This window comes from Channa argus, chromosome 5, assembly GCF_033026475.1.
Source record: "Channa argus isolate prfri chromosome 5, Channa argus male v1.0, whole genome shotgun sequence".
NCBI classification, from domain to species: Eukaryota; Metazoa; Chordata; class Actinopteri; order Anabantiformes; family Channidae; genus Channa; species Channa argus.
Window position 1 is genome coordinate 11,645,908 of NC_090201.1, and position 21,318 is coordinate 11,667,225.

Consider the following 21,318-nt stretch of genomic DNA (forward strand, 5'->3'; position numbering starts at 1 on the left):
ATTTGTATTATGCCAATAAATGTTTACTCTTTGTGCAGGTGAATGTAGGCTTAGCTTAAGTAGGGTAAGGCAAGAGAACGGTGACACCTATTATGAGGCCCAGCTGATTATTTGTGATATCTTGGCCTAGACTCTGTGGAGCCTAAATAGTTCATTACACCATAATATAACATGAATATCAAGCTTAAATGATGGAAACTAACCCAATTTAATTGCATATTGATAACTGGGACTCCATAATGGAGTTATCTGACCAATAAAAAAACACTTAATTAATAGTTATTTATGAGAACAGTAATTCATAAATTATTATGAAGCTATGGTGTTATGATGCTGATTTTAAGGATAGTTTGAAGTATTTCACCGTGTCTTTTGGGGGAAAAACAATGGAAATACTGAAAGTATACTTGGAAATTATGCAGAGAAAAGACCAAATGAAACAGATGTCTCAGTCTTGACTTGGTCATTGGCCCACCAGCATGCCCCTATACATTTTATGCTTGATACAGTATGTGTATCTCTGTTACTGTTACTAACAGAAGTGACTGTTTTTGTCAGTCTGAATTAGCTGGTACGCTATGAGGTGAGACGTGTCCCGGAAAGATTAACACCTGGTGGCTAGGCTAACACTGTGACTGGATGGAAGAGGTCAGGACAACGAAGGGCTCTGCTTCTGGTCTGTTTTATTATAATCCCTTTAGTAGTTAGTGAGAGTAATAGGAGCTGATGCCAACGTGGTTTTCACTTACTGTACTCTGTCCGTTCATGTGCTGGCCTGTCTGGTTCAGAGTCTAGAATAGCTCACAAGGTCACTTGCAATACACTGTGCAATCATCTTGGAAGAAAAGTCAGCAGATATGAATGTGGTTGCATAAAACCCAGAGCCAACAACAATTGCAAGGGCATTTATGTTATCACAACGTTTACATTTTCAAGACTGATGTAGGTGGTCATCCTGAAAAGTGTTTATCTCCTACCTACTTTTGTGTAAACAACCGTCTCTGGACTAATTTCCCTTCCATCAAGTACTCAAGTGAAACATCTTCTCACTGCTCTCTAGTAGAAGTGACAGCTGTCTGCAGAATGTCCCTACTGCCTGGTCCCCTCCTCCTTCCTCATGGCAGGGAACCTCATGTATAGTGTCATAGAGAGAGACGCAAGTCTAGGATTAGCTCATTAAGACGGACATCTTTGATCCGAGGTTATCTCTCCCATTTCCACAGCAACTTGATCATATCCTTGCCTCATAAGACCCACACACAAGCTAATAAGGCCCACAAGGACATACACACAGGCCTCAAAGCCCTAGAGAGCAGAGCCCAACAAAGATGTGAAGTGTAGATGTGCAGCAACAGCTAAACGTCGTGTCAGGTTTCTGGGGGCTCGTGCTAAATTTAACCCTATGATCCTGCAGCAGGCAGAGGGGTTTAAATGCCAGCCTACAGTTGCTCCACACCAGTTGTTCTCCACACGTCTTCCACTCATCACAAACCCAAGCCAGACCAGAAGACAGGCACCCACACGTACACTCTGACACACTTGCTCCAGGAGCAGGGCCGAAGAGCAGTTTCAAGGGAGGCAGGGATTTTTGTCCCATCACATCCAGACCACATCGTTGTCCAGTATGGAGCTTTTCGAGACCAACCCTTACTTTTTCCCTGACCAGCGCTTTTACGAGGGAGGGGACAATTACTTCCCCTCTCGCCTGCCTGGGGGGTATGACCAAGCAAGCTACCAGGATAGGAACACCATGATGGGCTTGTGTGGGGGTCTGTCTGGGGGTGTTGGAGTCGGGACCTCAGGAACAGAGGACAAAGCATCTCCATCAAGCCTGTCACCTCACTCTGAGCCTCACTGTCCTGGCCAGTGCCTGCCCTGGGCCTGTAAGCTGTGCAAAAGGAAGACCGTGACCATGGACCGGCGGAGAGCGGCCACATTGAGGGAGAAGAGGCGACTGAAGAAGGTGAACGAGGCCTTTGAGGCTCTGAAGAGGAGCACCCTGATGAACCCCAACCAAAGGCTTCCCAAGGTGGAGATCTTGCGAAGCGCCATCCAGTATATTGAAAGGCTGCAGGCCCTGGTGTCCTCCCTCAACCAGCAGGACACTGAGACAGGGCAGCAGGGACTGCACTACCGACCCAGCCCAGCTCAGCCCAGAGTGAGTAGGACACAGGAGGTATGAGGAGAAGAAGTTCACAACATAAATGCTGACAACATAGAAAATAGGCCAACAAAAAAAACAGAGAACAAAACAACAAAAAATGGAAAAATGCAACGTGTGATCTTAATGAACTGATTCATGTCAAAACCTGCTTTAAACTGATTGCTGTGGATACGCTTTGATAGTAACTTTGATGGGAAACGCTGGTATTTGGTGTCATACGTTTTTTTAACTTTGTTTTTAGGTCAGTTGTGTTTCAGAAAATACATAGATTTTGCTTGTCTTTCGGTTCGACTAGACACAGATAACAAACGGATGAGACAGGTGCCAAATACAGACTTATTGAGTGGCCAACCAATTTTTTTCACTTGGTTTTTAATCACAGAAAAGTCTCATTAGTCTTATCTGAGATAGTTGTCTAGCTTTCGATTGTTTAGATCATTTAGATGTAGATTTGGTGACACAGGATGCATTGGTGTGCTACACTATGTGTGCTACACTGGACTAGTGTTGTCTGTGTTTCTGTGTGAGATGGGGTGTGCTGTGTCATAACACAGAGTGAATGACAGCAACTCCTGTGTGTGCATCTCCATGGTAACAGGTGTCATCGTCAAGCGAGCCCAGTTCGGGCAGCACCTGCTGCAGCAGCCCAGAATGGAGCAGCACTCCAGAGCAGTGCACGCAGAACTACAGCAGCGAGGGTGAGTACAGTTGGCACACAGTGTCATCAGATTACACAGTCAGGTCAGCGTGGCCTTGCTCAGATGCTGAATGTGTGACTGGGACTCTCTGCAGATCTTCTGAGTGCTGCCGATTCTCCAGAGCAGGGCAACATGCGTGCCCTGACTTCCATTGTGGACAGCATCTCTGCAGCAGACGGTGCTGTTGCCTTTCCTGTGGACATTCCCAAATAGACCTTCTGACTCATAGATGCACTGACAGCCACATACAAAGAGCAATATCATAATTGGCTATGGTGGCTGACAACCAATCCTAGACTCCCATTTCAATAATCCTCAGGCCTAACAATCTAAGTACTAAATTTGTGATTTATCAGGATTGTAACTCTGAACTGCTGATCTGTGAGCTTGCAAGCCAATTCCTTCTTTTCACAATGAGGCCCTATTCCCTTTATTCCCTGCTTTATCCCGTGGTCCAGACCTGCCGCATCCACAGGATCTTATTGCATGTACCCAAGACATAGTTACTAGAATCAATCTGTTAGGATTGTTTTCAGATTGATAGAGCAAAAAAGTAATGACAAAGCCCTTTCTCCTTACTTTATTTAAGTTGTAATCTTTTCAGAACCTTTCCCTGATCTTTCATTCTTTTGTGTGTGTTTTGTGCTTAAAAAATCACGAGTTTATTTGTGGGGCCAATATGTACCATGGCAGTTTTGACCAAGATCCGCTTAATTTAAACTGGTTATGAATGCTAGTGATGTAAATACGTTCCCTTTTTCTACAGAGTGGTTTTGCCATTTTATTTTTTATTTTTTGCTAACTTATTTGTGACTTTTTCAACTAAGATTGTTGTGTATTTGTAGATGTTCCAAAAAGTGATATTTTCTGTCAAAATTTTGCAATAAAGACCATTTTCAATACATTGTCTTTTGTTGTCTGTAACAAAAATGAAACACTGTGAGTAAGAACCTCAAAAGGAAGACAACATCCAAAATCTTAAAAAAAAACAGCTTTACTTATGTCTATATAGTGTCATAAATACAGTACACTTTCAATAGCCAAATGATAAAATCTTGATTTGTCAGCATTGTTTCACACCTGGAATAAAGACACAGTACTCATAGCTGCCACATAGCACATTACACCTTTTGAAACACCTTGGAAAAACTGTAAACCAAACAAAAAATTTAAACTTAAATAAATAAATCGGAGATTGTACACCCAGCCAGCACCTCACTGGTTCATATGCTGTGTTCTTATTGGATGAGGAGTTGGTCAGCCAAGAGTCCTGACTGCTCACTGGCACATCTTCACAGCAACTAAAAAAGAGATGATGGGACAGCTTTCGATGAATCTGTCACTTTGAGCAGTTTAGTGTTGATATCATTGGCTGATGTTGAGCAGCAGTTTACAGTTTCATTGGAGAGAAGAGAGAATAAGGAATCAACAAAGAGGAGCTACAGTGTTCACACTACCCATCTACAGACAAAAGTCATGGTCACATGACTGGGGTTGGCCTGTCACACACAAAACCTCTTTACAAGTCTCAAGCGGACAGACTCATTTTCTCACGCACACTCAAACATACAGTAGACACACTTTGTATTAAAGGATTCTCTCTATTCTAGGCTACATAGTGTTGTAAAGAAGGCGAGAGAGGCGCAGAGAGGAGATGTAACAGCTACATAGTGTCAAAGGGGCACGAGAAGGGAAGAGAAGTGGAAAAGAGAGAAGTCTGAAATTGGACCCATGAACCTGTGAAGAGTCCTTGTAGAAACACACCTCCTCCTTAGTGAGTCCCTCCCACTAACGATTCACACACTTACAGCATACAGCGAAAGACACACAAAGGCCCGACAAGAGAGAAATAGAAAGAAAGAGAGCGAAAACAGTCACTATCGAATACATGGCATTGGGGTTCATACAGCAATGATATAATATTTTTACCATATTTATTTCCAATATATATATATATATATATATATATATATATATATATATATATATATATATATATATATATATATATTATTTCTTTAAAAAACATAAGTCATTCATTTTATGTACAGAGACAATAAATGAGTAATACCTTGCATAACCGGTAGAGGGGCAATGTGCAGTGGAATCCGCCATTTATACAAGTATTCATCATATCCAAGTCCAAATCCCTGAGCGGTCTCCATCCCTTTTAGTCTGTTATGTATCTCAGGATGTGAACACACAGGAAAATTGGTTTGGACTTGGCCATGGTGAGACTATGAGAACCAGGACATTAACCCACAGCTGAGACCAGAGGAGCAGGAGCACAACACCACAACAACGAGGCTACTGGGAGCACTGGGGTAAACTGGGAGAGACCAGGATGAGTCTCCTTTACAGCAGCGAGCGCAGCCAATGAGCACTCTCAAGAGTTCAAAAGGTCAGAGTTGGCCTCTGTATTGCACGTGTCCGAAGGAGAGGTGAGAGATGAAAGGTGGGAGGTGAGGCTGGGCAACAAAGGGGTGAAGACCACACTCCCCCCCAGTGGCACCCAGATCACCCTATCCAGATTTGGCATATCACTCTCAAAAGGCCGCAAGCATGTATCCGTATAAGTAATGAGAATGCACTGGAAGACGAAAAAAAGAGAAAGCATATTGGTTTAACTCTCACAAAGAGAATACATACATGTATTAAAATTATCATTTCTTAGACACATACTGAGGAAAACCTGTAAATGCCAAAACTACGCCTCTTGCCAATCTCATCAATCCTATATTGTTTTCACAATAGAACATAAACAGCATAGCAGATGTTGAAACTGAGACAATTTACCATTTCATGGAAAATATGAGCTGATTTTGAATTTGATGGCAGCAACACATTTAAAAAAAGTTGGAACAAGGCGATGTTTATCATTGTGTGGCATCTTCTCATCCTTTTACAACTTTCTGTAATCGTATAGGAAGTGAGGAGACCAGTTGCTGGAGTTTAGGAGAGGAATGTTGCATGCAGGGATGTCCAGTAGAAAATCATGTCTGTTTTTAATGCAGTGCTGCCTGACGCCCATCAAGTTTTGACCTTTGGCCTTGTACCTTGTGCACAGAGATTTCTCCTCATTCTCTGAATCTTTTGATCATATTATATACTGTAGATGATGAGATCTTTTAAGTCTTCAAAATATTACGGTGAGGAACATGTTCCAAAATTTTTAGATGCAGTTTGTTGCATATTGGGGAGCCTTTGCCCATCTTTACACTCAAGAAGCTCTGCCTCACTGAAGTTCTCCTTTTGTACCCAGTCCTGTTACTGTCAAATGCTCCTCCAATATTTTTTTTATTCACAGCAATTACTTTTCCACCCTTGTGTTAACCCTGTTGCAAACTTATTAGAGATGTGTTGCTGTCATCAAATTCAAATTAAGCTAATATTTTCTATGAAATGGTAAAATGTCTCAGTTTAATCTAATATGTTTTTTATGTTTTATTGTTTAAACAATATAGGATTTATGAGATTGGCAAATTATTGTGCCAATTTTTTTTGAATTGCGGTTATAAGTAAAACCAGGAAAAGTTACTGTATTCAGGGACGTTTGTCTTTTATGCACTTGGTATTCTAGAGAGAAAAAGTTGTCACATTTTCTGAGCAATGCTGGTTAAATGCACACTGACCTATGAGTTCAGGTGTGTCTGGTAGCTTTTGTTATCTTACCTGTTAGCATTAGCGCTCCTGTTAGTAAGCAGAGAGTGGTTAGCACGAATAGGTCCGCACCGCCGAGGGGTCAAGTCTCGGAGGTGCTGGGGGAGGAGCTTGACAGGACGTGGCACATAGGGATGTGGGCGCAGCAGGACAAAGAGGATACAGCATGCAGTTAGTCAGTCAGGATGAGCATAGAGAATGGCAGGAACATAGATATACACAGAAATAACAGTAAGTAGAGTAGATTTCTTTGTATTGTAACTCACCTTCAGGCTGGAGCTGTTTCTTGGGCATCAAATTCATAGAAGGCGCCATGGACATGGAGGGCATTCGGAAGCCGGCAGGTAGTGTTTCCATAGAGCCCGCCATCATCCCCAGCCCGGCCCCTCCCTCACGTGCTCGAAACCTCTTGCGCCATGATGGAGAGCGTCGAAAAGTCTTGTCATCCCCACTCTACAGGGACAGGGAGGAAAATATGGTCAGGCAATAGACCCTTTTTCAAAAATGCAGTATTTGATCAAAGCAGCATTTTGCGAGGTCACCTCCTCGAGTCGTCGGTCCGTCCCCAAGGCTAACAGGTTGTTGAATTCCCTCTCCAGAACCTGCCTTGCCTGAAATGCAGCACACAAAGCAGGTGGCATAGTGATTCAAACAACAGGGATCCAAAATGAACAGAAGCTCGTGGCAACGTGTCAGTGAAACTCTTGAAACTGAAAATTATTCCTATGATAAATAGTAGTAACCTTTATGTTTTTTTGTTGTTGTTGAGTTGCAAGAAACATTCACATGTTATGAAAATGTGGGCAAGATTCTTTCCAGTGAATTCTGGCAGAGAACAACTGAGCACTTTTAATCTCAGAACAACCGATACAGACTTAGACCATTTAAAATGAGCTTTGGCCCAGAGAACATGGTGGTGTTTCTGGATCATGTTCACATATGGCTTCTTCTTTGCATGATACAGCTTTAACTTACATTTGTAGATTGCACAGTGAGCTATGTTCACATACAGTCATTTCTGGAAGTGTTCCTGAGTCCATGTAGTGATGTCCAGTAAAAAATCATGTCTGTTTTTAATGCAAGACTACATGAGGGTCCGAAGATCACACGCATCAAGTTTTGACCTTTTGATCATATTATATACTGTAAATGATGGGATCTTTAATGTCTTCAAGTCTACTGACCTATTGACAATTAACCTAATAAGTTGTCATATGCTCCTCCATTAGTTTTTTATTTGCAGCAATTACTTTTCCAGCCTTTTGTTGCCCCTGTTCCCACTTTTTTGAGAATCTGAAGCAGTGCTACATTAAACGTTGGCACCATACTGATTGCACACAAACCACTGCATCAACAAAAAGTAAATCATCCACTCTCATAAAATCTCAACAGCTATGACTGCTGGAAGATGGACTGGGTGTATAAAATGCCTGCAGTGAAACTCCAGTACTGGAAAAGAAGTTTAGAATGTGTGGGATATTATGTTCTAATATAAAAAACAATCCTACTGGTACGAATTGAATGTTTTTAGCCAATATCATACAGATGTTTTATTTCATAATGTATTAGGCCTTGCCACAAAATTGATCAAACTTTCCCTAAAAACACTTGATATCTTGTCACATTCAAATCATTTTATGTTGAGTATAAATGGTTCCTTTATAACCACCTGTGTGTTCTGCATAGGAATTTGCAGGATAAGAGCAAGGCTACTGTAGTCGAAGGTCTCGTCCAGAGCAATGAGTGCTCCATGAACGCCACTCTCCAACATGTTGCCGCTATACTCCCTTAGACCAATGGACTGGACCCAGTGAATAACCTGCTCATTGGTCCACACTAGCACATCTAAAGTAGAAGAGAAAATATATCATTACCAGAAAATAAACACAGTTTATGTCAGAGAAAGAGAAAATATAAGCGAACCATTTCAGAAAACGAACTAGAAAAAAAGATATAATGTGTATGGCTACATAGTGTCAACCCACTGGCACATTCCCTTTGTTCATTTAAAGTACAGCTGTCAGCCAGCTTTCCAAGTTGGAACAGGCAGTGTGTGTGTGTGTGTGTGTGTGTGTGTGTGTGTGTGTGTGTGTGTGTGTGTACGGTGTAAACAGGGCAGGACTCTGATTTGACACAACAGCTGAGTCAAGTTCATGTGCTGAACTCAAGGTCAAAAGGGCGAGTGCAAGACTCGCTAGATCTGAAGAAGTGTGTGCGTGTGTGTCTGTGTGTGAAAAATGGCACAGATTTGGATAATAAGACTGTAGGCCTGCTTCAGTGGGTGAGTGAGTAATGTGCAGCTGTTTAAATGTTTAAGCCAAATTACGAATATCAGGCAAATCCACTAGGTGGTACTCTGGTCTGTTGAGACTCTGTATGAGAATTATTTGTGTGTGCTTTTTGACACTGTGTGTGTGGGGTGTTTGTAAAGTGTACCTTTCATGTCGTGTTGGCTGTCCTCTCTCCGCCGCTCCAGGTCTTTTCTGTCATAATTTAGTCTCTTTAAGCACATAATCCCATACTGCAGACTAGCCCTGATATATACACACACACACACACACACACACACACACACACACACACACACACACACACACACACACACACACACACACACACACATACAGCGAGAGAGAGAAAAAGACATAGAAACATAAATAGTTGCACATGCAGAGAAGGATAAGCACATATGCATCATTAGCTTTCTAATCTCCATTGCTAATGTATCTGGTATCTGAAAAGTATGAAAGTGCAGGCTGATCAAACAGCATCCCCACAGACCTATGGAAGCTGTCCACCATCTTGAGGTGGCTCCTCAGGTCTTTCTTGGTGAGGTGATCCAGCATGCGTGCATCCACGAGACACTCCATGAAGTAGGAGCGGTACTGAGGCAGACCAAGGCTGGGCAGCCATTCGTTCCCTATCCATTCATGATTCATGTCTCCATAAGCCAGAGTCTACAGGAAGAGGAGGACAAACTGTAATGTTAATGGTTTTTGCAACTGAGGAAGGGAGATTTGAGGATTTAATATTGTTTTGGAGTATTTCTTTGCAATTTTACTTGTACTTAGGCCTGGATATATTTAATTAAAGTTTTTGTGTAAAAAAATAGGTTGTAGATCACTATTTATTGTTTTATGAACCAAACCAAAGAAACTTTGAGCAGACCCAGACAATAGTCTGACTGCAACAAAATTTTAACAGTGAGTTTTAAAGAGGCTGTGAGTGGTGAAAGTGGCTGTCTCATGAGACATCAGCAGATTAAATCACTAATGGCAGATCCAAGGTCAGTTGTTTGTAACACATTGCTGTAATGGTTAGCCTAAAGATAGGTACCGTAAAGACTGGCTCTAAATCAGCTCCACTGTTTTACTAATGGAAAAGACTATGTGTCCAAAATCACCCCCTACTCAACCATTCCCTACTCATTCCCTGCTATGTAACGTAAACTATGTAGTTAATCCAATAGTGGACAGTCAGTTGACATTCCGGAAACTTGCAGTACTAACTCTTGTCATGTTGTGTCATCACTAGCGGCTGCTCGAGACACACACCGGTAATTTGTTCTGATCTAAAACGGGGAGCTTTGCATTGTGGGACTGTTAGGAGAAAGTAGTGTACTACCATGTCCACTACTCTTAATGTTGTATTTTGGGGTCCTTTAAATGCACTATATAGTGTATAAATTTACATGCTCAACATTTGGACCCAAAATGTCAAACACACTATAGAGTACACTGTATTCAGGTAGGGAGAAGGGGAATTATTTTACATTTTGGGTTTATTAAAATGATTGATCATGCCTCATACAAACTGCAACACTGCTCTGTGGTTATAGTCATTAGCGTTGCAGATGTTATTCACGGGGAGTTAGCAGCAAGTTGTTCATGTTGGTCTATATAATGTTAGGTTGCTAGTTTTTCTTATGAGCTTTAGCTACATCTGAAGAAATGGGCATTCTGGGTCAGTTAATGCATCATTTATGTGGTCTCAGATCTGAAAGCGAGAGCGCTGCTGTGTAGGACTAAAAATAATGGGAATTACATTTTTATTATGACCTTATTTTTCCTGCTATAGCATTATCATGTTACATTTTTAGTGGATAAGTAAGGGGCAAAACTTGTCTCACTAAACTTACTAATGACATAGTACAAATGTCTGTCAGCTGTAACTAATATATTGTTTCACTTATAAAATATATTCATGTTTGGATTTGTGATATGAAATTAAAAATATGAAATATAAGGATAACGGTTAATCTGTCAATCCATCATCTTTAACTGCTAATAGCAGCCTGTCCCAGCTGTCATTGGTGTCACCAGTCTATCTCAGGGCCAAAAAAGAGAGACATACACAAAGAAACAACCACTAACATTCAATGCAATGCAAAATTCAATGTGCAATTTAGAGTTTTAGAGACCAATTATCCTAACATGCATGTCTTTGGACTGTGGGAGGAAACCAGAGTACCCATAGGAAACTAATGCAAGCACAGGGAGAAAATGCAAACCCCACACAGCCAGCAGATAGATTTAGAACTGGGACCTTCTAGCTGTGAGGTGGCAGCACTAACCACTCCACCACTGTCCTGTGACAAAAGTCAAGCACATGTGCTTACTGTCAAATAAAGACATAAAATCCTATATATAGTAAATGATACAAGAATTTCAATATAATTGCACCGTGGCTCCAAAATTGTAGCAGACATCTTCTTATATTGCATAGAAAAGTCAACAGCAACATCCAGTCTTGTCATGTCTCATGTCATTTCTCGTCCGACCAAAGAATATATAATATAACGCTGAAGGTGATTAGGATGCCCTTTTTCAAATACATGTGTATGTGCATGTGTTAGTGAAGAGCATTTCAGTGTGTGTGCAGACAGATGTTTGCAGATCAGCAATCTCACCTGTGCCCAACTGCCCTCCTCATTCTCCTTAGTGGCAGCATGGTAGAGACAACATACAAGGTTAGAGAGACAGGGGCTGACCAAGCACTGCACATTCAATAACAGACACACAAAGCTCTTCTCAGTTTAATCTCTGCGTGTAACCTTCAATCATTGCTGTTAAATATAAATACAGATATGCATCACTAATTTAAATGGTCTGCACTTATATAGCACTTTTCTACCCATTGGCACTCAAAGCACTTAACACTGCTTCTTATTCAACCATTTTCACAATCACACTCACACACCGATCGGTGTGCTGTAAAGCTGGCCAACGCTGATTGGGAACAACTAAGCTGGGGTTCAGTGTCTTGCTCAAGGACACTTTGACATGTGACCAGAGGAGCCGGGATCAAACCAACAACTGCAAGATTGGTGGACAACCGCTCTCCGTTCCTGCGCCACATTAATTTACTTCTCTTGGAGACACAGATTACATGACAACAGGTTACATTAGTTACATCAGACACCCACGTACCCAGCATGAGCACAAAAATACGTCAGCATGTAAAGTAGTGAGTATTTAAAGGGGTCTTCTGGGAAAGGACATATGTGAGTCGTGGTGGGACCAGTGCAAGTGTTTGATGGAAGTGGATGGAGAGAGGAGGGGGGAGAGCACCCAGATGGTACTGACCGCTTTAGTGGAGGAAGCCAGGTTCTCCATCTCTTCATGAGTCACCCACACATTTCCGGAGGACTGTTCAGAGAACGAAAACACACACACACACACACACACACACACACACACACACACACACACACACACACACACACACACACACACACACACACACACACAAAAGCATGCAAACACACACAAATGCAGCAAAGAATGCAATTGTGTGTAAATTTTTAACACGCCAACACAGACACACACACACACACACACACACACACACACACACACAGACGCAGACACACACAAAGACAAACATTGTATTGAGTGATGCCAAGGGAGGGAGTGTACTTCAGGCAGGTAGTTTTTAGCTATATCTGGCACTTTTTCTGTGTTGTTTTCAGGAGAACCCCCATGCAAGTTATGGCAGCAGAAAAGGATAAATCAACCCAACTGAAGGCAGAAACCAACCCCTACTGTGGTGATGGAACAAAAAAAAGATTGTGGCATCATCACCCCAGCATGAAGAGTGTAAATAAAGATAACGGTGAAAGAGTTTTTGGGTGTAGTTATGGTTTGTCTGGGGTCATGTGATACTTTATTTATATGCTATTTTTATATGCACATGAAATTGCAGTTGTATGTTTTTTTACCGTTCTGGAGGTGAGTGGTGCAGAGGGGCTGGTGAGGGAGACCATCTCCTGGATGGCCAAGCGCAGTTTCAGTCGGTGAAGGGGGTTGCTGATGCCAATCTCCCTCTGGATCTCTGTGTCTGACAGAGCTGACATGATGGCTCCACTCTTCACGTTAGCACGACAGGCTGCCACATACCACGCCGGCATACCCACCCATAGCTAGTGACAGTGATCAAGATATTCAACGTCACCATCATTGTCACCATAAAAAGTCAGATAAAAAGAAAAGGAAGTGCAGAACCGGCTGCAGTGTTCAGTCGGGTATTTGATATAATTGTATCAGCTTTTGTATTAGATGTAGTGGCAGCCTCACATTAAGACTAGAAAATGTGTGGCTGGAAGACACAAAAACACATTAGTGGAATACCTCTAGCCAGGAAACAACTGTTGGGCCGTCCCACTGGGCAAATGGCAGACCTCTTTTCCTGGCATCTTCTAGAAGCTCATGTCTAAAAACAGAATTGAAAGGAGGAAGGTGGAAAAGAGAAATAACAGAACTTCAGGTAAATCAGTAAAATAAAAAAAAAAGAAATGGAGAAAGACCGCAGAGTAAAAAAGGATTTTTTACTTTTTCTTCATCCTGCGGTCCCTCTCAGCTTGAGTGCCCAGTTTTCCCAGAGTCATAGTGTCACCGATGCCAATCTCAAAGTCTGAAATATAGCAAAACCTCTCTGTAAATCAAACACAGTCTGAGTCTATGCCAAGGGACCAAACAATGTAGTGTGTCATGTACCTGATAGGGCTGGTAGAGGCTGTCCATCCCGCCCCAGTGTCTGGTCCATTCGACCCTTCTCCTTCTTCCCAAACAACCGGCCAATAGATGACTTGATGCCTTTCTTCTGCTTTCTACACCCAAATAAAACGGTGAGACTGACTAGCAGGAACAAAGATTTATACCGACATGTACAGCCTGCTGTTAATGAGCTAGCTAAATAATGAACTGTGTGTCAAGCTGACATAAATTCATAGTTGAATTAAAGTGAACCTTTACACAACAGAAACATTTTGTTCTGCTTTATCATGTGTAAATGTGCCAGAAAACAGACAAAACAGATTTTTTTGCCCAATATAATTTTGTTTAAAAACCTTTAAACCTTTATGGTAATTTTTATGCTGGGTGGAAACCATTATTTTACTTTTGATTTGTTTTGTTCCTGTTATATTGGGATGTTTTGTATTTACTTGGCTACAGAACACAGTGACTGAGCTTTTCTTCTGCTGTTCTGGTACATAATAAAATTGTGTTCAAAGTTTACCTAACCGTATAGTTAATGGGGAGGTGTCTGTTCAGGAAAACACGTGTGTGTGTGTATTTTTACCCCCGACCATCCTCAAGACTGCCTGTGAACTGGGCGAAATTGGTTTCCAGGCGTAAACTGCGAGGTGAAGAGGGAGGTGATGTCTCACACTTTATAGTAGCTTTGTCCACTTCCACTGGCGACTGGGAGAGTTATAGAGAGAATTCAAAATAGCAGTCTGCCAAAAGAAAGTGGTGAAATTTTACTTGTGTTTGCAAACTTACTGCTACTTTCCTGCGGTGTTTCCTCAAGTCACTTGGCTATAGGAAAGAAAACAATAAACGTTACAAAAGAAGCCAAACAGTTTTATTCATGATCAATATACTGTGTGTGTGTGTGTGTGTGTGTGTGTGTGTGTGTGTGTGTGTGCGTCTGTGTGGGGGGGTTGAGCTCTCTGACCAGAGTCATAATGCCTAGATGGTGGCTGGTGTTGCGTGCATGGTGTTTTGGCGTAGAATGGCCGCTGGTAGGCGGAGAGGAGGACGATGCCAGGGACTGTGCAGTAGCAGAGGTGGGCAGAGCCCGAGGTCTAAGTGTCACATTAAGTCCATCCATGCTGCCACTGTTCACACGAGACTCAATCTCATCAGAGCGCAGGTCTGCTGACTCTCGCTCCACCTGAATCATCCTGCGGTAACCCATACAAACAAGCACACATTCAGTACACAATTGAGTTACTGTTATACCTTTATTAACATATACACCCTGTATTTGTGCAGGAACCTTTAACTTGAATTCTTTGTTGTTTTTCAAGTGTCTATCTCTAGTTAAACAAATAAAGGTAATTGTTAAAATTTGATTGAAAATGCAATCATCTTAAAGCAAATCCTATATAAAATGCTCTTTTGTAGCACTATGACTGTTGTTATTATTATTAACTTAAGGGAGTCTGGATCCTCTGCAGCATAATCAAAATCCACTTTTCATTTTTTCTCCAGAAGCATACTGTGAGGTGTCACAAGAGGATCTTGTTTACTGTAAACTGCAATAAACTGCATCCTTTTTCAGCAAGAATGAGAACTATAGAGTGAAGAGGTGTTATCTGTTTTCATCTCTCTATCTAATGCCACCATCAGCTCTAGTGCATCATGTCCGGCACTAGGTTGGCGAGAAGCAGAAGGAGCACCTTTATTTGCTTTAGTGTCTTAAATTTTGTTCTATTCTTGTAATTTTTTGTTGTATTATCTTGGGTACTTTGTTTTCTCTTATCTCTATCTTATTTCTTGTTGCTGCACTTACCCATATTCCCCACAGGCATCATGAAATTGCCATGTACTGTAATTTAATGTGTCTGCGATTCGTCACCTTATCTCTTCATTAATAGCGTCAAGCTGCTCCTGTAGCATAAGAGCAAGAGTCTGAGCATCTGATTGGCCGCTTGGGGACAGCAGGGCTGAGCTAACGTCGTCATCGAGGTCTGATTCTGCCTCAATGTCACTGCCTAGGAGGTGGCTGACGCTCCCGCGTAGAGATGGGTAGTCCTGTTCAAATACCGCACAGACCTAAACACAACAAATACACAATGTTTAACATAAATAAATGCAAATATAAAATATAATATATGGTTGTGTCCTGATAAAATGTGCACATGTAGAAATACAAAAATGACACCTGTGAAAGTATGTGACCAGTTATGAGAAGAAATGGATGAACAGGAAACTTACATTAGACAGCATGTCCATGGCAGCAGGTGACAGACAGAAAGACAGAGAGGTTAGTAGAGAATGATAAGTTAGATGTGAAGATTGTTGTACATCAGCCAAGCACTAACATATATTAGCAAAGCAGACATGAGCTTGGATTAAGAGCTGGTCAGGAGTTGTAAGTGGTTAGAAGAATAGTTGATCTTGTAATTCGTAACTGGCCATCCTGTTTTGTTTATGTCTATGTGTGGAACTGTGGGGTTGTTTTGGCTTGATAAAGACATTATTGGCACCTTGTTTGGGTCGTCTCGTAATGCTGACAGTCTGCCTTTCTGTGCCCGCCTAATCACAGTTGTGCTATAATGGCCATCTTGACCCTCCACCATGGAGAAGCGAAGGTCACTGGAGCTACCCAGGTGTGACCTGGAATGACATGCACTCAAAAGGTTATCATTAATCATGTAGGAATGAGTACATTAGAGGGTTAGACAACTTATGTGGACAAAGAGTGTGTCTTCCTACCGAGAGTGCGTTCCATCTCCAAATGCACCACTGCGCCGTTTCAAATGGTCAATCTCATTTCTCAGTTTCTCAATCTCTCCAATCAGCCGTTCCTGTGGGAGAGTGAGGTATTATAGGCCGTGCCCTAAAGTCATTAACTTTACCAAGACCTCTTCTCTAATGCTACTATACTGAAAGACAAAGCACTCTGTTAGGACTGGGTTTGACATTCTGGTAAACAGAAACATGGAATGAAAATATGCTTTGTCGCCTAATGTTACATTAGAATACCAACACTACTTTTATGTGTGTACCATAAATATCACGCTACAGCCAGCAGCTGGTTATCTTAGCAAACAAGACAGGAAACAGAGGGAACAGCTAGCCTGAATCTGTCAAAAGGAAACAAAATTCATCTAGTCTCTGTGCCAGGCCAAGAAGTAGTAATAAAACAATCTATTATTATATTTTTGTACAGATAAACAATATATATATATATATATATATATATATATATATATAGGTATAAGGTTTTAATAGTGAACTGAGGTGAAAGTAAGATTTTCCTTCACTTCCACGTTCAGCTAAGATAACAGGCTGCAGATTTATATTTAGCAACCAGGTTCGAGAGTGGTATAAATCTCATCTAACTCTCAGCAAGGAAAGAAAATAGATATTTTAAAAAACTTCTTTACTTTCCCCCACAATTTACAGAAAAGCAAAAACAGATCTCTACAAAGCAATGTAAATTATTCTACTTATATATAAACTGTAAATAATAATAATCAGACACCTCCCTGTGAAAATAAAGATTCACCCTAAGTGTAAATCTGCCTATAGCAGGCAGTCTTAAAAAACACAGTGACCATGCAAGAAGACTAGTGAAGGAGGCCAACAAGACACCTAGGACTCCTGTTCAGGAGTTATAAGCTTCAGCAGCTGAGATTTAAGCATGTGCCATATACCTTCAAAAAATTAATAAAATAAAAGTTGAAAACTTTCAAGGGGGTGTGTACTGTATAGTGCTTAATATTTTAATTCATAACACTTCTAAACTGAAATCGAGTAAAATGCCCAATATTTATATCTATAATAAAGAGAACGTAATGTATAAATGAGCAGAAAATAGAAAAGAAAAGAGCATTTTAGTGGTTATATGATAATTTAATTCTTACTGACCCTGGTATGGTGAAATTCTTCAAGTTGTTTCTGGCAGTTCTCAAGATCCTGAATAAGGGAGTTCTGGACATAAAATTCATGAAGGGTGTCAAAACAAATCTGTAATGAGTTTTTTTCTTTACGGAAACAACAACAGTGTGAGCCGCTGCTGTTCAGTTTTGAATGTGTGTGTACAGGCCTTGCCTTGTCTTCTAAGGCAGCCATGCGTTCTTTCAGATGGAGCTGCAATCTTTCATTGGACTCAGTGAGCAGACGATCCACAGTGTCGGATAAACGCTTGTTATGCTCCTCATTCATTTTTTCCCTTTGACGAGCCTGATGAGAGGAGAGGGCGAGAAAGAGAGAAATAGATGGTGGGAATGACATCATAAAATGTTCTCTTTGACACAGACTATGTTTGGCTGTGTTTATGGAGCTAATCAAACATCTCTGCATGGATAAAAGGTTGAAGGGTGTATTTAGCTGAAGATAACCAGCTGCCAGATAGAGGTCTTCTTGGCCAACAGTGGATCTCACAGCTAGAATGATTTAATAACAGTCATTTGCGTGATTATGAAAAGGGTTTAGATGTCTTCACTTAAATGGGAAGCGCAGTGCTTACTATGTATTCTACAATAATTTCATTAAAGTAAATGAACACACATCTGCATCCTTAGAGAGCTTCTTCTACTAAATATAGTCATGAAATCACAGAGAGAGACAGAAATTAGCCTTGTGTGAATTATTCAGTCTAAAGATAGCAGCCAATCAGGCTTTTGGGTGGGGGGAGGGGGACTGTGTTGCAGCAAGATATGTGGATTTGGCTCAAATTCATGCAACGATGCACTGGTAAAACGGAGAGCTCATCTTATGTGTGTCTGTCCAGTGTGTTTGAGCATGTAAGAGGTGTATGCATGAGAGAGCACAGAGCCAAGAGCTGAGGCATCCAGCTAATGTGAAGCATCAGCCCACTCACTCACTCACTCACTCACTCACTCACTCACTCACTCACTCACTCACTCACTCACTCAGTCACTCACACAATCACACAAACACTCACACACACACACACACACACACACACACACACACACACACAAACATTATAGTGAGAGGTCAGAAAGACCCTGCAGGGCTGCTGCATGCACAAAGTCACACACAAATACACACACGCACACACCCTTGCAAGCTCTTGGTTCTTCTCCTCCAGTTGTGACTCCAGCTGTCTGAGCCGCTCCTCTACGTTGCCATGGCGCTCCTCAGCCTGCAGGGGGAGACACTTACATGTCAGTCCAAATGCCATCACAGGCTCTGTAAATACAGTTATTTATGTCTGAATGTATTTTCCTATATGCTCGACATTTATTTGACTATGAAACAGTGACTCACTTCTTTTATCATTATCCTCTGCTATAGTTTCTGCAGCAAGTTGTGTGTGTGTTTTACCTTGGAGAGTGCAGCCACTCTTTGTGCTAGTTCAGCTTCTACCTCTGGCAGTGTCTCAGCCTTCCTCATGGTCTGGGCCAGTCTCTGTTCTGCCATCTCCAGCATCTCCTGCAGCTGGCGCACCTTCTCCTCGCTCTGACACATGAGCACACACACACACACACACACACACACACACACACACACACACACACACACACACACACACACACACACACACACACACACACACACACACCGATGCAAATAAACAAGAGGGACATTAGTGTGACCACAGGAGAGATGAAATCAGTGTGGTGCAGCCAGTGAGGGTCAGATAAATGGGTCCACATGCAAGACATTGATACTGCTCCCCAAATAGTACTGATCTCAGAATCATTCTGAACCTTGAGTGAGATGTTTCTATTGGTCATTCAACTGACAGTTTTTATTCATACCTTCATACACTCTGTCACACCTAAAAAAAAACTCAGACTTTATTACTATGTCAGGTTTACTGCGAATGATAGCTGAGGCATCAAATAATTTTACAACAAGCAGTACATTAGCTCTCTGTATGGGTCATATATGTCACATTGTATCAAGACAATCTTTTTGTGTCACATTACAACACACTGAGCTTCAGATATGATGCCTGAATATTCATAAAAATTCAAAAGAAAATTCATAAATATTGATAAATTTTTTATGTGAGGGTTCATTACCTGATAAGAGCAGTTCGCTACTGCAGTGCTACTGTATACCCACAGACAGTTTTGAATAATTATACCCACGGCCTTGGAAAAGGTTTATATTGCTTGCAGTTACCTTTTAAATTTGTTTATGGCTTGTTTGTGTTACCTGTCGGTGCAGGGAGTCCTTGGTAGCCAGTTCATTTTCCAGTTTGTCGTTGAGGTCGTGAATGTGTGTGGTCTCCCGCTGGGCAGCCAGGTAGCGTTTTTCTAACGTTGTTATCCTCTCCTCCATATCTTCTCTCTGCGGGAGAGCAAGAGACACAACAACAACAGTAAAAATATGAGAGGAAAAGTAACAGGAATGTGTCTGGTGAGACCACAAGCCGTAACGAGTGAGCTTTATCTCAACACACACATTCAAACTAACCCATTTTAGGTTTTAATATACATTACCTACATAAATCTTCATAGAAGCTTGCATTTTTACAGTCAGAAAACAATTGGTTTATGCATTTTTCAATTTTGTTGTTAAATAAAATGAAACAAATGTTATATTGGTTACATAAAAAGAGAGAATTTCCAAATATTTACAATTAGCTGGTATTAGTTTTTCATCAAAAGCTCAAAAACCCGGCAAATCTAAAATGTATACTGAAAAAAATGCCTAAGATACTATATTTGGCAAAGCTTGACTGTTGTAATGTAATTCTAACTCTTGTAAACAGTCATTATACTACATATTACATCCAGTAAAATGTCAAAATGTTGCGCTTTAGGAAACCTCCTTTTCATTTTCTTTGGACATAACTTTGTGTGTCCCTGGCAGTTGCTATAAATAGTGTGAAAACTAATAACACAACACAATATTGTGCATGTTCAGCCAGTCTTAGCCACCTGATATAATGTCGAGCTTCTCTATAGAAGTGAGAGCTCTCCATGACACAGAAAATAAAAGTGTTTTTCAGCAATGATATAGTAATGTCTTCATATGCAGCTGTGCTACAGTAAATTAACAGCAGCTTTTTAGTTTATAAACTTTTGCAGCCTTATGTTCCATGTTGAAAAACACTGATGCTTAAGTCTCACCTCTCTCTGTTCCCTCTGTTGTTTGATTGACAGCTCCTCGCTGCGGCTCAGTTCTCGGCGTGCGTTTGCGAGCTCTGCTTCAAGCTCAGCCAGACGGGTGTTGAGAGTGGCAGAGTGCTCGCGGCTTTGGGACAGCTCCTTATTGGTCCGATCCAGAAGCTCCTGAAGCTCAGACATACGGCCGCCATCGTCGTGAACGTCTATAGAGCCATTGGGCAGTCTCTGTAAATTGGACACAAATAACAGAATATTGACATTGTCACATAAAATGACATTTGAGTTGAGTAAACATGGATCACAAACAAACTGCACGGGTAGAAGCTACCGAGAGTTGTTGGAGAACTGAGAAAGTTGGATGACCTAGATAAAAAACTGTTTGGGTTGTGTGAGGTTAGGCTGCAATGTTGTTGTTTTGCTGTTGTTTCTCTTCTCTTCACAATTCGAAGTGCAGTTAATTTCAGGGCCTTAATTAAACAAACCTTAGGGGATACATATTTAGACAGAGTGGGCATCCAAAGTTAGTAGGATCTCCTCTGCTCTCCCATGTTCCCATTTTGCCTGCTCATGAATACACTACTGAAACACACACACAAACACCGGGAGAAACAGAGCCAAATGGTGTCAAACTGTGTCTTAAACACACCTGGTGATTTGTGCAATTGTGTAACTCCAGTTTAGTCATACGAAGTCATTAGACTTACTCCCAGCTAATTTGGAAATAACACAAT

General features: G+C 41.3%; 2 protein-coding genes across 12 annotated transcripts in view; one reads left to right on the top strand and one right to left on the bottom strand.

Annotated features, from left to right (window-relative positions):
* The first annotated feature begins 1,129 nt into the window (after positions 1-1,129).
* myog (myogenin) lies at positions 1,130-3,758 on the top strand. Its single transcript, XM_067506037.1, is given in 4 exon segments — positions 1,130-1,544; positions 1,546-2,158; positions 2,763-2,862; positions 2,957-3,758. Coding segments are annotated over 4 exon segments (945 nt in total). The 5' UTR covers positions 1,130-1,431; the 3' UTR covers positions 3,076-3,758.
* Positions 3,759-3,838: 80 nt separating this feature from the next.
* Positions 3,839-21,318, bottom strand: part of ppfia4 (PTPRF interacting protein alpha 4) — a 53,476-nt gene continuing 35,996 nt past the window's right edge. For 5 of the 11 annotated variants that reach the window (XM_067505612.1, XM_067505616.1, XM_067505609.1 and 2 more), the window contains 26 exons: positions 20,591-20,812; positions 19,671-19,805; positions 18,831-18,965; positions 18,565-18,648; positions 17,589-17,720; positions 17,406-17,468; positions 16,248-16,339; positions 16,019-16,148; positions 15,388-15,584; positions 14,482-14,710; positions 14,307-14,342; positions 14,104-14,225; positions 13,518-13,630; positions 13,353-13,434; positions 13,152-13,233; positions 12,743-12,943; positions 12,108-12,170; positions 11,432-11,458; positions 9,304-9,479; positions 8,959-9,056; positions 8,192-8,367; positions 7,065-7,133; positions 6,789-6,975; positions 6,535-6,632; positions 4,934-5,452; positions 3,839-4,665 (listed from right to left, as the gene is read on the bottom strand). In XM_067505612.1, the coding sequence (XP_067361713.1) occupies positions 6,574-6,632; positions 6,789-6,975; positions 7,065-7,133; positions 8,192-8,367; positions 8,959-9,056; positions 9,304-9,479; positions 11,432-11,458; positions 12,108-12,170; positions 12,743-12,943; positions 13,152-13,233; positions 13,353-13,434; positions 13,518-13,630; positions 14,104-14,225; positions 14,307-14,342; positions 14,482-14,710; positions 15,388-15,584; positions 16,019-16,148; positions 16,248-16,339; positions 17,406-17,468; positions 17,589-17,720; positions 18,565-18,648; positions 18,831-18,965; positions 19,671-19,805; positions 20,591-20,812 (2,910 nt within the window). In that variant the 3' untranslated portion in view covers positions 3,839-4,665; positions 4,934-5,452; positions 6,535-6,573. The remainder of the gene's footprint in view (positions 4,666-4,933; positions 5,453-6,534; positions 6,633-6,788; positions 6,976-7,064; positions 7,134-8,191; positions 8,368-8,958; positions 9,057-9,303; positions 9,480-11,431; positions 11,459-12,107; positions 12,171-12,742; positions 12,944-13,151; positions 13,234-13,352; positions 13,435-13,517; positions 13,631-14,103; positions 14,226-14,306; positions 14,343-14,481; positions 14,711-15,387; positions 15,585-16,018; positions 16,149-16,247; positions 16,340-17,405; positions 17,469-17,588; positions 17,721-18,564; positions 18,649-18,830; positions 18,966-19,670; positions 19,806-20,590; positions 20,813-21,318) is intronic. The other 6 variants (XM_067505614.1, XM_067505620.1, XM_067505613.1 and 3 more) reach the window with 4 other exon arrangements.